The following is a 15,591-nucleotide window of genomic DNA, read 5'->3' on the forward strand; positions in this document are numbered from 1 at the left end:
GAAAATCTGCCTGTGTGCCTGCTTTTATCAGTTGGTGCTGTGTGCACTGTTGAATTTCTACGTACAATACTTGTGTGAGTGGATATAAAAGCACTCAGTGACACAAAGGTATTCTGAAGAAAACCTGAGAGAATGGCCAGCAGTCAAAAAAGGCAGAAAAAGGAGTTAGAACATATTTCAAGCATTAACAAGGGAAACGGGCCGAGTAGTTAGGATGTAAATATTGAGAAACTATGATTTCCTAACAATGGGAGCAAGCTGGCATCAAAGTGTCTGCAGGTAAAGCTTGGCTGCATTTGATCTGAAGCGAGGAGAAACACTGAGTTCTGTGAAGACTGAGTCTGGGTAGGATTTACCCAAATTATAAATGAATGATATATTAACACCCGGGGCTATTAAATGATTTGCTAGTGGAATAATAATCACAAGTACAAAATGAAGCCAGTAGAAAAACACTGACAAATCAAATAATATAACACATTTTCAAATCATTAATGTTCTCAAAATTGTGCACCTGCATTGGGTTGAGTGTGTTTGTGTGCATGGGGGACAGGGTGAGTGCCTAAATATGTAGGATGACTGTACGAATGTGGCATTTAATATGAAAAAGTTGGTGGGTGATAGTGGAAGTTAAGAGGACACATAATTAGAGAGAAACATAGGGTTTTGGTCGATTTTAAAAAAATACGCCTATGATGACTTCATCATAGGCGTAATTTTTTAAAACCCAATGCCTCATAGTTCATTCCTGTTTTTCTCTGTTTTCATTGTGTCATCGTAGGCGGCGCAATGCACCATAACTTTGTTTAACACCTGCCATAAAGAGAAGAAGATTGGCATAAGAAGACACACTAATTCACTGTCCTAGCACACTGTGTGATTACAACTGCTGAGTCATGTCAGAGGAGAAGACTGATGTGACTGAGACACTTGCAACTAAAAGAAGTCAGTGCGCAAGAAGTGTTTGTATTGTTTAAAAAAAGACAACATATTGATAGTTGTCACCTGGGTCTGTAGGAAACTGATCAAAAGTACCTGTTGAACACTGGAGTAAGGTGTGGGACCTGACAGCAAATCTGTCTCTGCTGGTGGTTTGCTTGGGAGTATTAAGGAATAATAAGAGCTGTATATTCAGGTCTACTAAACCTGCTTGAATCATACATACAATAAAGTGAAAGATGAAATTTGTCTCTAGACAACGTGATAACTTCACCCTTGTGACCATGATACTTGTCTCATTAAACTGGGTATTATTGGTTATTGTGGTAATTTCATGTAGGAATGACTGTACTATTATGAGAGTGCTGTTTAAATCATGTTTTCTGATGCTCCTGACAATTGTCCCTCCTCTAAGCTTCTGGTTCAGCTTGGTTCACCGTTTTGATTAATCTGGGTGATCCCTAAAGAGTGAAATGATATCTGTCCCTCAGTCTGTTGTTGAGGACAAAAAAACCCTGATAACCCAGAGGTTACACAATCACAATGCAGTCACAATGGTAAATACAGATACTGAAAAGCCACTGTATTTCAGGAAAGAAAGGAAACACAATACCACGTACAAGAAACTCTTATCTCAGGGTAACACAAAAATGGAACTTTTTCTATTTTATTATTTCATCGACTGAGGGTATAATGACACTTTCACCAAGACCTAAACACTGCCTGTAACCAACTCAATCAATAATTACAAACACTTGGCTTATGGCCCTGCAGTAACGTGATAATCAATTCTGTTCTTTTTTTCTGGAGCTGTGTGAAATTGAAGTGGGAAGGTGACAGTTGTGTGTAGGTGCAATGAAACAGCTCTGTAAAGGCCAAGTGAATGTGTCAAGTGTGCATACAAACAAAAACAAAAACACACACAAATGCTTAGTTATAAATACACTAAGGGCTTTTGCAAGCAAACACACACACATCAACACCACACACAAACATTCTCCCAAGGAATTCTTATGGAAGCATTCAGCTGCAGCTCGTCTGCCGCCCACAAGCGAGATAACAGCGACACAGCAATCACACCATGATGAATGAGCTGTGATAGGCACTGAAAATTGCTCCTCGGTGGCTTCCGAAGTTTGGTCCAGGGACTCTATATATCCAAAGTGAAATCAAAGCTCTGTGTTTGGCCAATTCGTTCTTTCACACCCTCTTTCTGTTGTGAAAACAGTTGTTGTGAATTGTCTCATTTGTAGTATGGCTCGACTCAAACAAACATACACACACACACACACACACACTATTCTCTCCTCGTGCCCTTCCCCTCCTGTGTGAAATGAGCCATTCCATCTGAGCCCCAATCAGTCTCAATGAGACCAGTGAGATGTTCAGTGGAGAAATATGGCAATATGTGCTCCTCTCATTCCCAGGGCAGATCAACACATCGGGCCAATTGCTTCTGCTTACAAGCTACTTTGCGCCTTATCATCTGAGTCATCAGGGAAGAGGAGGGGCTGGACGAGTGACAGGTCTGCGTGTGTGTGTCTGTGTGTTGAAACAGACATGGAACACGTGCAGCTGACTGACAAGCTGAATGGTTTCATGCTGTTACAACATCAATCTATTTTTCATTTCTAAAGCTCTGTGGCCATTTATTAACATGAAGACACATATTATCAAAGCTACTGTAAAATAGAAAATGGTGAGCTCATTAAGAGCATTACATTATTCTCAAAAGGATTGGAATACCCTAAAACATCTGCTTATGCAATTAAAAGACGTAGGTAATTATTGATGGGTAATTTATCACTGCTAACCCGTTATTACATTATCATTACATTATTGCATTAATAAAATGCAGCAGCATTTCCAGCATGCTGACAGTGTCTTAATTTAATATAGCAATTAGGTAGATATCCTTCTGTTTTGGACTTTGTTGTTGTTATGAACAACTAAACATCAATAATGTTTTCATTATCCCAAATACAATATTTACAGTTCAGTACACTGACACTAGAAAAACATGCAGAGCCTTTTTGAGAGAGAATATGGAGCCAGTGGGATGCAGCCAGGAGGAGGCTGTGATAGCAGGCTATTTGCTGCACCTTCAAGCGTGTCCATTTAGATGAGCTATAAACACATTCGCTTTAAGATATGGTTGGATGACACATTCATATGTCACATTTTCTGTTTATTTTCTAGAGTATTGCGTCTCAGTTTGCAAGTTTTCGTATTTACTACTAACCACTGTGTTACTACAATAACTTGAGCTTCTCCCTCCAGTCCCCATCCACTCACTCTTTCACCTCATCTGCCACAGAGTACTAGCTTTCAAACCTTTCTGTAACTTTACAGACTGTCTATGCTTAGTGTCTTTAAACTGTTCACCTGCAGTGTTTGACCTCCCACCAAACACCATGCTTGTTTTTGCCTGCAGAACAAGAGGGTGGTGGTGACTGATTCTAGTTAAGGTGAATTGCCTTAAACTGCTACCATGTCCCTGAGTCATGAATTTCATCCCTGCCTTCCTGAACCATAACAGAACAAATTAGTTCAACTTTAGAATACTGATTCCTCATACGCCTTTGAGTCATGAAGCGAGACTTGTCTGAAGTGAACCTTCAAGTCTGATTTGTCCACCAATAAAAGCTGTAAGCTTTTTGTCATGTCATTTTAAAGTGTTAGGCCTCTTGTTAAACAATTGGCCTATTAGCGCAGAAGCAGAGATTTTTGGGTGAAGCAGTTGTTTCCTCGTTTGTCATATTAAATCATTTACTTGTATTTATTTATTTCTGATAGTTAATCAAGTGGTGCTGCAAAAACACCCTACAGGACCTACTGACAAACAGAGCGAGAAAAGCATACGAATGTATCTGCAATACCAGACTTTCTATCAAACACAGAACTGATTTTACCATAAACTTGAGCTGCAAATTACCTAATGCCAGTGAAGACTGTGTGCAGGAGGCTGAGCCTCTCTCTCTCTCTCTCTCTCTCTCTCTCTTTTTGCAGGTCCTATACCTGTAGAACAACCCAACGGCAGTCCTCTGGGGCTGAAAAATGAAGTTCCAAAATCTTCTCGAAAAGCAAGTAGGCCATTAAAAGCAATCCATCCCCACAGAGCAGCGTGTAAAAATGCCTCACTTGCCAGCAGAGAAACAATTTCAGTCAATTTCCTCATTCATGACAACTGCATGATGGATGAATTTTAAAATAACTCACCCGTGTAAATTATATTAAGGCTTAAATTTGATGCATAATTATTGGTGTGACTGCACTGGGTGTCCGTCACACATTGCAGGCTGTCTGTTAAGGAAGCTGCCCACCTGCCTCAGCTCCACTCATGATCCACTTTCTTCACCACTTTTGCATAAACTGGTTGTTAGACGAGGCAGTTGTTAGTGCTAGTGTAAGTGCTGCCAACTTGGTGACTATTAAAGCCACCAAAGTAAACATCAAAAGCTCTCTTTTGGGAAATCTAAGGATGGTGTCATGGAGGGTATATGTCATATGTAATAATCAGCAGACATCCTCACCTTCTTTGACTCTAAAGCATCTTATGGTTAAAATAATGCTTTATTTAACTCCCAATCCAACGTGATGTGCAACATCTCCTCTCTACAACAGTGACTGTGTTGTGGGATCAATGTTTAGATAAATATTCAGTGTATTTTGTGTGACTGACATTTTGTTTGGTAACCTGTGTCTCTTAGACCTAAACACTGTAATCTATATTTACACACGGACATGGGTTTCATTTCCCACTCCTTCTCATCCAGCCTGTCCATGTTGGCTCCTCTGCATGTGATACATTTCACAGTATATGGCAGCCCGCTGACCCGGAATGTAAATGACTGTCAAGAGTTTTCTGCCTCATTGCTCTGTTTATCCTTGTAACAGTAACCTTACGAGCAGTGTTAGGAAGATTACTTTGGAAAAGTAATCTGTTACAATTACAAGTTACCACTATGTAATAGTGTAACTATTTTAATTACTTTATCAAATTAATAACAACTTACATTTGATTACATTTGATAACTTCGTTATTTTGAATAAATGCTCTCAACTGTAAACCATATTCATATTTTACATACATATTTCATTCATAATATTTCATATTTTAAAAGCTGGCAGCAAACACAATAATAAAAACAGTCACAAGACTGAACTTCAGTATGTGTTTTTACAAAAGTGAGGGGTCAGCAATTAACAGACAGACCTCTAACACCTCCACAGCTGTACAGCCTAAATGTCGATGTTGATGTACAGGCTACAAACTCTTAGATGTGTATTACAATTAGACATGGACTTTTTATATGTCAACAGTATCTTAATTGCTGGAAAACACTTCTTGCACTGCACAATAAAAATATGGCCCTTATCTACAGTCTGGGTGTAAAGCTTTTTGAAGCTTTTTCCAACACACTGATGCTGTTCGTGTTCCCGAGGTGACTAGAACAAAGTTTGTTTCTGCCCGGACATTTCATACTTTATGAAAAATGTGTATGCAGAACTCCTCACATGGCCCCCCCCACTGTAGCGCACAACACACACAGCCACAGACACACACACAGTTTTTGAAGATGTTCCGCTGCTGAAAAACAAGTTTAGGTGAACATGTTCGAATCGTGCGCCAGCAGAGAGCAAGGTGAGCAGGTGACTGATGACAAGAAAACAAATCAGAAGGCTACCGGTGTGCAGCTTGCTGCTTCTAGAGAAGATGCTAAAATATTCAATAAATTCAAGCTTTTGTGAAAGTTGTTCAAATCAAATATAATTAAAACAGTAACCATGAAAATTTCCAAAAGAAACTTTATTTTAATTACATACTTTTCTCCAGTAATGTAACTCGGTATGAGTGTACTGTATACCCACTTAGCTGTAACAGTGTTAATTTTGTTGACAAATCATTTTCGTTATAGTTTTTGTTAACAACCTTTTTTTGCTGATAAAAATGAGACGATAACTAAATAAAAACGCATGGTGCCAAAAACGAAGACGAAATGTATTGACACTTTCGTCAACGAATAAAAACCAGACGAAATTATTGATGGAGACGAGATCCAATCAGAGCAAATTGTGTTTGTGTACGAATCAGGAGACGGCGGCAGAGAGCCAATCAGAAGTGATCTCTCTGCGTAAGGACGTTGCCCCGCGATGCTGGAAGAAGGCGTACTCATGCATGGTACCACAAAACAGGAGAAGAACAGACACACGGACACGTTTGATGTCAAGACAAACAAGATGGTTTGCAAACCATGTGGAGCGACTATCAGAGGTAAAAACACAATAAACGTGAAGCGACGTTTGCAGACGAGTCATCTTAACTTCTGTTCAAAGATACACGTGACAAAATCTATAAATGAAGACACCGCTGCTGATGGTTTTACAGCATGCGCACTGTTTCTAAGTTGTCACTGAAGTATTTTGCTGTAGTTATGGAGTATTCATGAAGAAGGTCATGACTGAACAGTGTATTCAGGGAGAGCAGCTCACTGTTCACTGGTTCTTTTGGTCATAGCAATTAAATAAAGAGATGTTTGTTTCAAATAACACAAGTTAAAGCTGTGCCTGTTTTTATTGCACTTCAAACCTTAATTATTTCATGAAAAAATATATATCATAGAATTTTAGTCGACTAAATCCACGGCAGATTTAATCTAAAACTAGACTAAAAGTTAAAAAATGTTGATGACTAAAACGTGACTAAAATCAAATGACATTTTAGTCACAAGACTAAAATAAAAACTAATCAGAAATTGCTGCTAAAATTAACACTGGTGTAAGATGCTAATATGTTTGCTCCTGATACGTGTATGAATTAATCTGCTCGCCTTAGATTGCCCCCCCCCCCCCCCCCCCACAAATGATCAACTCTGGGTTTCTTCCATATAAAAAAAGAGTTGCTGCCATCGCCTTAATGTTGCTGCTATGACAGGTTCAGTGTCTTGAGATGATTTCAAATGTTATTGAGGCGTTATCACCGCTTAAGGATTCGTAGATTAGTGATTGAACATGACAGGTGATAAAAGAAATTCCATAAAACCTGCAGCCCTTGTAACAGGTGCTGAGAGGGGTGAGAACATGCACTCACAGAATCTATATTTACAGCAGAGGCAGAGGATGGCTGACGTGGTAAGTTATTAGATCCTGCTGATACACTGTGATGTAGCCTCATCTGAAGTACTCAGGGCAAAACAATTGCGCGGCATGAGTTCCTCTGATCCCAAGAGGACTGAGTTTGGATCTGAAAACAGGTTTTTGATATGGTAATTGTCTGTCAACTACAGAATGTCAGCCACATGTAGATCAGTTTGGGAGTTGAGCTAATAAAAGGGTGTGTGAGAGTGTGCAGAGTGAGCACTTACCAATATCGTTGTGATGGTTAGAGTCGTGTTGAAGAGGGTATCCGTTACATTGATTGATGGAAGTTTTCTCTCCATGGACAGTCCATCTTCAGAGTGCCACAGCCCAATCTGCAAAGTGATTGCACACACACACACACACACGCAAATCTGTCACTAAGTCCATCAGCTGAAAAAGGCCAATAAAAACACTCTAACACACTTAATTTCGTTCCTCTTCTCTGAAGGAGAATCAACATGACCTTCATAAAAGACACCGTAAGACAAAGAGGAAGGAGTGGACAGATCACCACAGTGAGAGTCAAGGTGACAGCCAAAGTTAGAGACACTACAGGAGGAAACAAAAATAACATGTGCGGCTCCTTGAGGAGCACACACAGGGCATGTGTTCAATCAGAGGCAACAGAATGCATTCATTAAACCAATTACCGGCAAATCCTGTGGCGCGGAGCCACATTCTCATTACAGCTTGAGTGGGACTTCACACCTACACCTCACATGCAGTATTTCCTTCCATATCCCCTTTCAATCTGTCTCCACCATCTCCTGTTTATTTGCTAGAGTCAAGTTTGTCAATCCCAAATTCCACAATGGCAGCCTCTGTAAACACAAGAAGCTTGTGAATCTTTCATACACACATTTCGCTCGCTGGCCTCTATTTGAACATACTGGCAGTGACAGGGGGAAAAAGCACAGGGACTGGTGTGCTGTGACCTTGAATGCTTTACATTGTTTTTTTAATGGTTTGAACCTGGAGCTTATTAAAACCTGTCCACATACTGTAGAGGATAAAGTAAACAACATGCAAAGTGTTGAAATGATGACTGTTTTTCTTGCTTGTCTTTTGACATGACATCAGTGCTTTGACTTTCACACTACGTCCAATTTACCCTCCACCTACACTGTGGCTGAGCTGTGTGATATTTTTATTATTCACATCAAAACCTACAATCCATCTTTTTGATTTCATGCTAAGTCTTATGAGACACTGCTGATACAAGAAGGGCGGAACTATACGCAATTTTCCCTTTCTTATCACAATAGTTTCACAAGCTATCATTTCACTTGTGCGGCTGATGCAGGGACGTGCAATTTTAGAGTCCATAAATTGAGCTGTTTGTGTATGAACTGGGGCAAAAGATAACCTGAAGATGAATTAAGATAACTTAATACTGTGTTTGTGTAAGATTTAATATGCATGTGGTCTTAATAACTGCCCGCTGTGTTACAACTAAGATTACACTGTGTCTTATTGTTGCGGAAACTAGTTATAAATAAAAGGAAGCAAACTAAATATTCTTTGCCTGTGAAGTTCAATATACAAAAATACTCTTTTCATCTACATTCAAACTCTGTAATCTACCTCATTGTGTAAACATTGCTCTCTCTGTCTCAAAAGGCTACAGAGAAATAATATCCCTTATCATAATAATCAACTTTCCTCCATTACCAGTATTATATAGGAGGAGTAATGATTACATGATTAAAACCTCTGGGAATATCCAAGCGGGTGAACTGTTAAAGCATCAGTGATTGAAGTTTGATTTGGAAAAAGTCCAAAATTCTCAGGAGACTTGAGGCCATTCATGACGATTGGAACTACATTTGGAAGCCATTTACCTACCTACTAACATTGATAATGAATTCTGATTTGTGAAATAAAAAAAAGAAGAAACTTGAAGAGAGAGCACCCGGAATCAAAGATTTCCTTTGAGATTACATGATCAAAAAGATCTTTCCTTCCATTTCCTATGGTGTACTTGTTGGGAGAAACAGCACCTTCCTCACACAAATAGACTACACAGCACCTCTCTGCACAACGCATTGCACACCCTGCTTCTGATGGCCTCAAGAATGAAAAAGAGAGGGAGAAAAATACGAACATACTGCAGCATGACCAAAGAGAGACTGGTGAAATATGCTGTACAGCAATCAGCGTACACAATCAGTTGTCAGAGCATGTGGAGATGGTGGGAGGTGGGAGTCTTTGGCTTGGCTGGACTCAGCAGGTGTCACGAAAGGTCTGAGTATGGGGGGTGACTGAGAGGGTAATGGGATGAGGTGGCACCACGACTCCAGCTCGGGAAGAGGTAGGTGGAGACGAGAGGGAAGGAAGCAGGAAGGGAGGATGAACATATGCTGACGGGGGAAGTACTGGCCCTTCGGTGGCCCTCCCGTCAACTCTGTTTGAGCTAGAAAGCAAAGCTGCAGTGTCTGAGTCACTTAGAGGAAGGAAGATGTATGGGAATTTAAGCAGGAATTCACACTCTGAGCAAAAACACTTTGACATTTATCAGACTGAAAAACTTAAATGTAATTATTCTGTGTAAATGACACTTTATTATTGATTTATGCAACAAAAATGGGAAACTACTCATTATGTTGCATGAATAGCATAAAAAGCTAAAAATAGTGTCTAAATGTAGGAGAGACTTGAATACACAACTAATTAAATTGATGAAACAATCAGACTACAGAGCACTAAAGAAAGAACGTCAGTAATCTTACATGTCATTCCCCTTGATGCACAGTTTGTAATAATTGTGTAGGTTCTGCAAAGTGAAGGGAACTCTAACTGTTGCATTAATCCCAGTGAAGCAACAACACTGAACCATTGCATAAAACCTCATTATAAATGCAGCACCCCAGAATCTATTAGACTCATAAGCGTTTATCAAAGAGAGGGGAAGCTGCCACACACCAGACGGTGTTTGTGTACAACAATACAAAGAGCTGTAGCTGGATGTTTCTCATTTGCAGTGTCATTAATTTGGTATTTACACCACACTTACAATGGTGTGCAGCGCATCCTGTGAATGTGCAGTCGGTGTTGCACTATTTGCTTTCTTGAGATACTGACAGGGATGCAGAATGGGGTCTAATAAGAGAAAGGGGAATAGGAGAACAGCAAAAAAGGGAAAAGAAATGTGCAGGAATGTCAATCATTTACTGAGTAGGTGTGGTGAGGCTGGCGAATGGAAAGAAAATCAATGAGAACGTATGAGGAGCAGCTAGCTAGGGAGGCAGAACATAAGGTAGAGAAAACATGAGAAGGCGGCAGCAACAGGGACTGAAAAGGCACAGAGAAGAAAGTTTATGCGATAGAGAGGTGTATGTATGTGCCAAATAAAGAGCGAGAGAGCATGGAAATAGAGAGAGAGCAAGTGACAACAAGTGGAACGATGAGCCCTGTGAGGGATTACCCAGGGTTCACTCTGCAACCTGGAATTACAGCATGAGGAAAAGATTAGGGGGGCTGCTCACTGAAGCATCAGGATTGGCTGATTTTCCTGTCAGAAAAATGCCGTACCCAATAGGGTGTAGTGAGACTGCACTGTGACAGATGCATCCATCATATATGAGAGAAGCAATAGGAACCATTATCAAGCATAATGTCATACAACCCAGTTACACCGAGGCTAAAGCATTCAGGTGTCACAGCGGTGCAAATGAGTTTGAGTCGAGGCAGGGATGTGTGACTGGATGCTTGCACGCTTTTTTCTAACATCCTCACAGGCTTGAAGATGGACTTTCATTGCTCTTATACTGCAGCAGCATTATGTTCGCCTGAACATGAAGAAAATATGCTGAAGTAGATACAGTTTCTACCCACCAGCAGACATTCACAGCAGTTCAATCAGCAGCTGTAGTGCCTAAAACAGTTATATTTAGAGCGCCATATAGTCCGCCTTATTTCAAATGAAGTGCAGGCATTGTGTGTTTGTGCAACTGTTATGCGTGTTTTCTCTGTGGAATAATGAATGGGAAAGAAGGGCTAACTTTTTACAGAAGCTCTCACTGGTATGACTCATCATCAGCAGGAATGAGACTAATCGGGGTGGCGCCGTAGGCAAACTTCAGGGGCTAGACAGACACAGGTGGTGGTGTAGGTGGCTGGCACTGCCATACAGTAAATGTATGACTGGGAAAAGCTCACACAGTCGTGACTCCATCGCTGAATGATGAAACGGGTTACAAACTGCAGCACTAACACTGCTAATATATATTTCTGGTCAAGAAGCCTCTAATCTATGGAGGAAAGCAACGAAAAAGTCAATCTGGTTCTGTTCTGAAAATGTGCTGCTTCATAACAGCAGCCTCATTATTTGTCATTATAATGAATAATGGCATTGCCAGTTCAACAGCCGTAATGAGACACAAGCTCTGAGTTGAAGAGAAGGTCTTACAGCTTGCAAAGCAGATCTTCAAAGCAGTGCTGCATGTTCTCCAAGTGCTACATCCCCTGTGAAAAAGACTACAAACAATGGCTGCCCCCGCAGCCACAGTCCCTGCTCAGCCTGTGCACCCAGGCAATACAGACTGTCAAAATGTCTTCATCTGTAATGATCACATTATTGCAGATGTACACATACACTAAGGACCGAGCAAGACCTTTGGGGGTGTGTCCATCACCACAAACTTTTCCATTTACTCACTGTTGTGTGAATATGGAATGAAGATTACACGAATCACAGACTTTCAAGTTCTGTTAATAAAGACATAAAATAAAGGTAAAATGTGCAACTTGGAAAGCGCCCAGCCCTACGGGGTCTGGATTTTATGATGCAAGGACAGCAAAGATGCCGGATAGAGCTGGATTGAGCACAGACGCGTGAGTGCAATAGCCGGATTTGAAAATAGGTCTGAATGTATCCGGCTTAAAAGTAATCTAGATTCTATCCCACGCTAGCTGGATTGACTTTGCCCAGTCTGAACGGGGTCAAAATGCTCCAGTTTTCTTTTTTTTAACCTCAAAGACTTTAACCTTAAGTGCCAGATGAAAGCTGATACGCTGATTGGTCTGAGGCCTTCTTGTTTTGACTCAAATGTTTAGCCTGGCATGATCTATTGTCATGTACATTGATGCCCATGGTAACTTTGCAGTGAGGAATAGAATCCATTCATAAAGATAACATAATGTATTGGATAAGTGTGAACCAGAAGAATGACCTCCTTGATTAATACTACTACTCAACACATCCTCACAAATGAATACCAATATGACCCAATGTCCACCTGCTCATATGCTATTGACCTTTTTTTATTTACAGTATATAAGAAGATGTTTGGTTGTTGACTCATCTGCAGGAGGTGAAGGAAAGCAGATACACAGTATGTACAGTACGGCTAGTATAAATGTTTCATTGCCATTTGTTTAAGTTACTATGAAGCAAAGAAAAAAACTGTGAAGTATGTGAATGAAATATCAAATGAAAATCCTCTAAATATTTTAACAAGGTTGTCAGGAGATCAGAGGAACAAAGAACAAATGTAACATTACCTATAAGATTACAAAGCACCTTTACTTCATCTGTAGCTACATTACAGTGTATCAGGACTCTTGGTAAGAATTCAGTGGTGCACACTAGAGAGACAAACACACACTCACAGGCACTGAGGCACTCGGGCACATACACATAAATTTGCATGTACATGCATATTACACACATACACACACTCACACACACACTCAGCCAAGCAACACATACACAGCCTCACCCAGCCTTGAAATCCGTTAAGACTGGGGGATCTTGCAAAACAGCTCATCCATTCTGCTTTTGATCTATTCCCCATCTCCAGCCTGCAAAGTGCAAACTGAGAAAAACAAAAGAGGAAAGGGGACTGCTGTACGTCTCTGAGAGACCAAACAAAGGAAAGAACTAGATACACACAAAGGATGCCGGTGTGTGTAGACTAGTGATGTGAGTCTCTGCTTTGACAAATTCAATATGAATTTCAATACATAGTCGCAGTTTCAGAATAGAGAAGATCATTTTTGAACAGATTCAGTAGTAACGTGTTGATTTCTTATTTGAGTGGTTACAGTGCAATATGCTTTGCTTTGATTGGTGCCGCATAACAACACTGCCTTGAACTGGTTTTGTGTACACTCAGGGGGGAGGCAGCTGCATTAAAGCTGGCTGAAGAATTCCTTCAAGGTTTCAAATGAATCTTGGCTAAAAAAAGAGAGACAAACAGAAAACGTCTTGAGGGATAACATGTCAAAAGACGACTAATATGACTCGTAAACAATGCCCAGCGTTCCTCCAGTCCCAAACGTTTAAATCAACAGCTGTATCATGTATCTGACACAATCATCACATCTGTTACATCCCTGCTGAAAAGGCTGTGTGTGAGAGGAGGAAGAGTCAGATAGCATTAGCTCACACAGCCTATGTATGCAGCACTCATGTTGGGCCAGAAATTCTAATTGTACTTCAAAAGCAATGCGTTAAATTACATTTATGACTTGTGATTGGTATTCAGCCACATTGGAGAAATTGAAATGAAAAATGAGAAATCAAATAAAAATGAGTCTTCTGCTGGAAGACAAGTTGCTTTCTCAAAATTCATAGCTTCCTTGACCTCCAGGACTGTCTGCAGTACTCACGACATTTAATTCACAACAGAGACAGCTTTGTATGCAATAAACCACAGGAGCTGCTCATTAACCAGTTCATGGCTTTGTGACTGAGCCATGAACTGACATCACGAGGCATATATATTCAATGCCATAAGTACATATTATGTAAGAGACTTCTTACACCAGGACACTTTTTCTAAAAAAGGTTTACATGATGATTGGATAAAAGATAAATTCACTGAACAGAGAGCATCACTAACACCAGAGAGATTAAAGCAACATGAAAGAACAAGAACCCCCACAGTGGACTGATGATTAAAAATGAACCCAGAATGCAGAAAGAAGCCACAGAAAAGATCTGAGTTCACACATTTAATCTGAGGTTTCTGGGTGGGTAGTTTACAATCCTAAAAGCACAGCATACCTCCAGTCTCACAGTTAATGTTGGTCTAACATATTGCAGTTCAGTGGCTCAAAAAGTCACACCACAAAAAAACAGGAACCCATGCAACTTATTGTTCAGATGCACCTTCACAATACAATATTTTAATTAATTACGTTCAAATATAAATAAGCCTTGACCAGCTGGGTTCAGCTGGGGACACCTTGATCTTGTCCTCAGAGAATCTCTGTAGCTTCTCAGATAGAGATAATACAGCTGCACTGCAACCAGGTAAATAAACACACTTTATGTCACAAAGGTGTATTTTACTCCTGCTGTATCTCCATTGTTGACTTATTCATTATTATCAGGGGGATTTTCATTTTGTTTTAAAGGCTGTTTGTCGCTCTTTAACTGCTGATTAAGGCTGTCACTTGTGATATTAAAATATGTTGTCATAATTACACAGCATTTTGATCTGCACGCACACACACACACACACAGTCTCAGTCACACAAGACTGCAACATGTTTAATCTTCACAGCTGGAGGAGTTCAGAAGGCCGCCTCAGTTTCTAAACATACTCTAACCTCAGTGGCAGCAGCTCAAGCAGCAGCTCCTCAGAATTTAGACCCAGTATGACTATCAGACCTGGTTAAGATGTACTCATCTCTGCTGGAGCCTGAGGCAGAGAAAGAGATCCAAGCCATGTCTCGGGCTCCTATGATAATGTCCTTCAAGGAAAAGAAAAGGGTGGAGGCAGACTTGAATCTGTCAACCTGCTGTGCACTACCTCACACCTCTCATCCTTTACAGTTTCTCTTTCCCTCCACCACGCACTACTTCGCCATACCTGTCCTTTCTCTCCCTCCCTCCCTCACATTGCAGCAGTGGATAGAAATTGAATTGAGTACATCTGCATCTGCAGCAGCAGCAGGGGCAGCTAGAGTAATAGTGTTCTCAAAGAAGGGTTGGGAGCAAAGAAAAAAAGGTGGGGAAGAAAAAGGCAGATTACCTTAATAAACACAGGAGCAGTGCTGACAGGAAATAAATAAATCCAAAAGAAATTGAACAACTACATTTACGGAGAGGAAGTCTTCTGTAAATAACACAGCTGAAATCATTTCATGCAAATTGAAGTTAGCCCTTACACTATGTGTGTGTGTGTGTGTGTGTGTGTGTGTGTCAGGGAGAATCAAAGTGAATGTGTGTCAAAGATATTCCATGCATTCAGCATTCCCTCAGATGGAGGGAAGCAGACAAGGATAAGGGCCTCCTGTTACTTCATCACCTCTGCTGCTTTGCTCCACCACTAAGGACCTTGACACAGGACAAGGACAGCAGGGGAGTAAAATTTATTAAAAAAGCAATCTGGCTGTAAATGTTCGAATAATAATGCAGGAAATTGGAAAAGCTGTAGTACGGTAGGTCTGGACGATTTAACAGCTTATTGATGATTTCTTCACAAAGATTTACTACGGGGACGTACAGCAGAGCACACATGCACATAATAGGACCAAAATTTATAGAAGAACAACAATACA

At 40.4% G+C, this 15,591-nt stretch overlaps 1 protein-coding gene across 1 annotated transcript in view; it reads right to left on the reverse strand.

The window, feature by feature from the left end:
• Positions 1 to 15,591, reverse strand: part of grik4 (glutamate receptor, ionotropic, kainate 4) — a 131,261-nt gene that overhangs the window by 21,202 nt on the left and 94,468 nt on the right. The window contains exon 10 of the mRNA XM_028418966.1: positions 7,305 to 7,412. Coding sequence (XP_028274767.1) covers positions 7,305 to 7,412 — 108 coding nt within the window. The remainder of the gene's footprint in view (positions 1 to 7,304; positions 7,413 to 15,591) is intronic.

The sequence above is a fragment of the Parambassis ranga genome, chromosome 13 (genome assembly GCF_900634625.1).
Source record: "Parambassis ranga chromosome 13, fParRan2.1, whole genome shotgun sequence".
Taxonomy (NCBI): domain Eukaryota; kingdom Metazoa; phylum Chordata; class Actinopteri; family Ambassidae; genus Parambassis; species Parambassis ranga.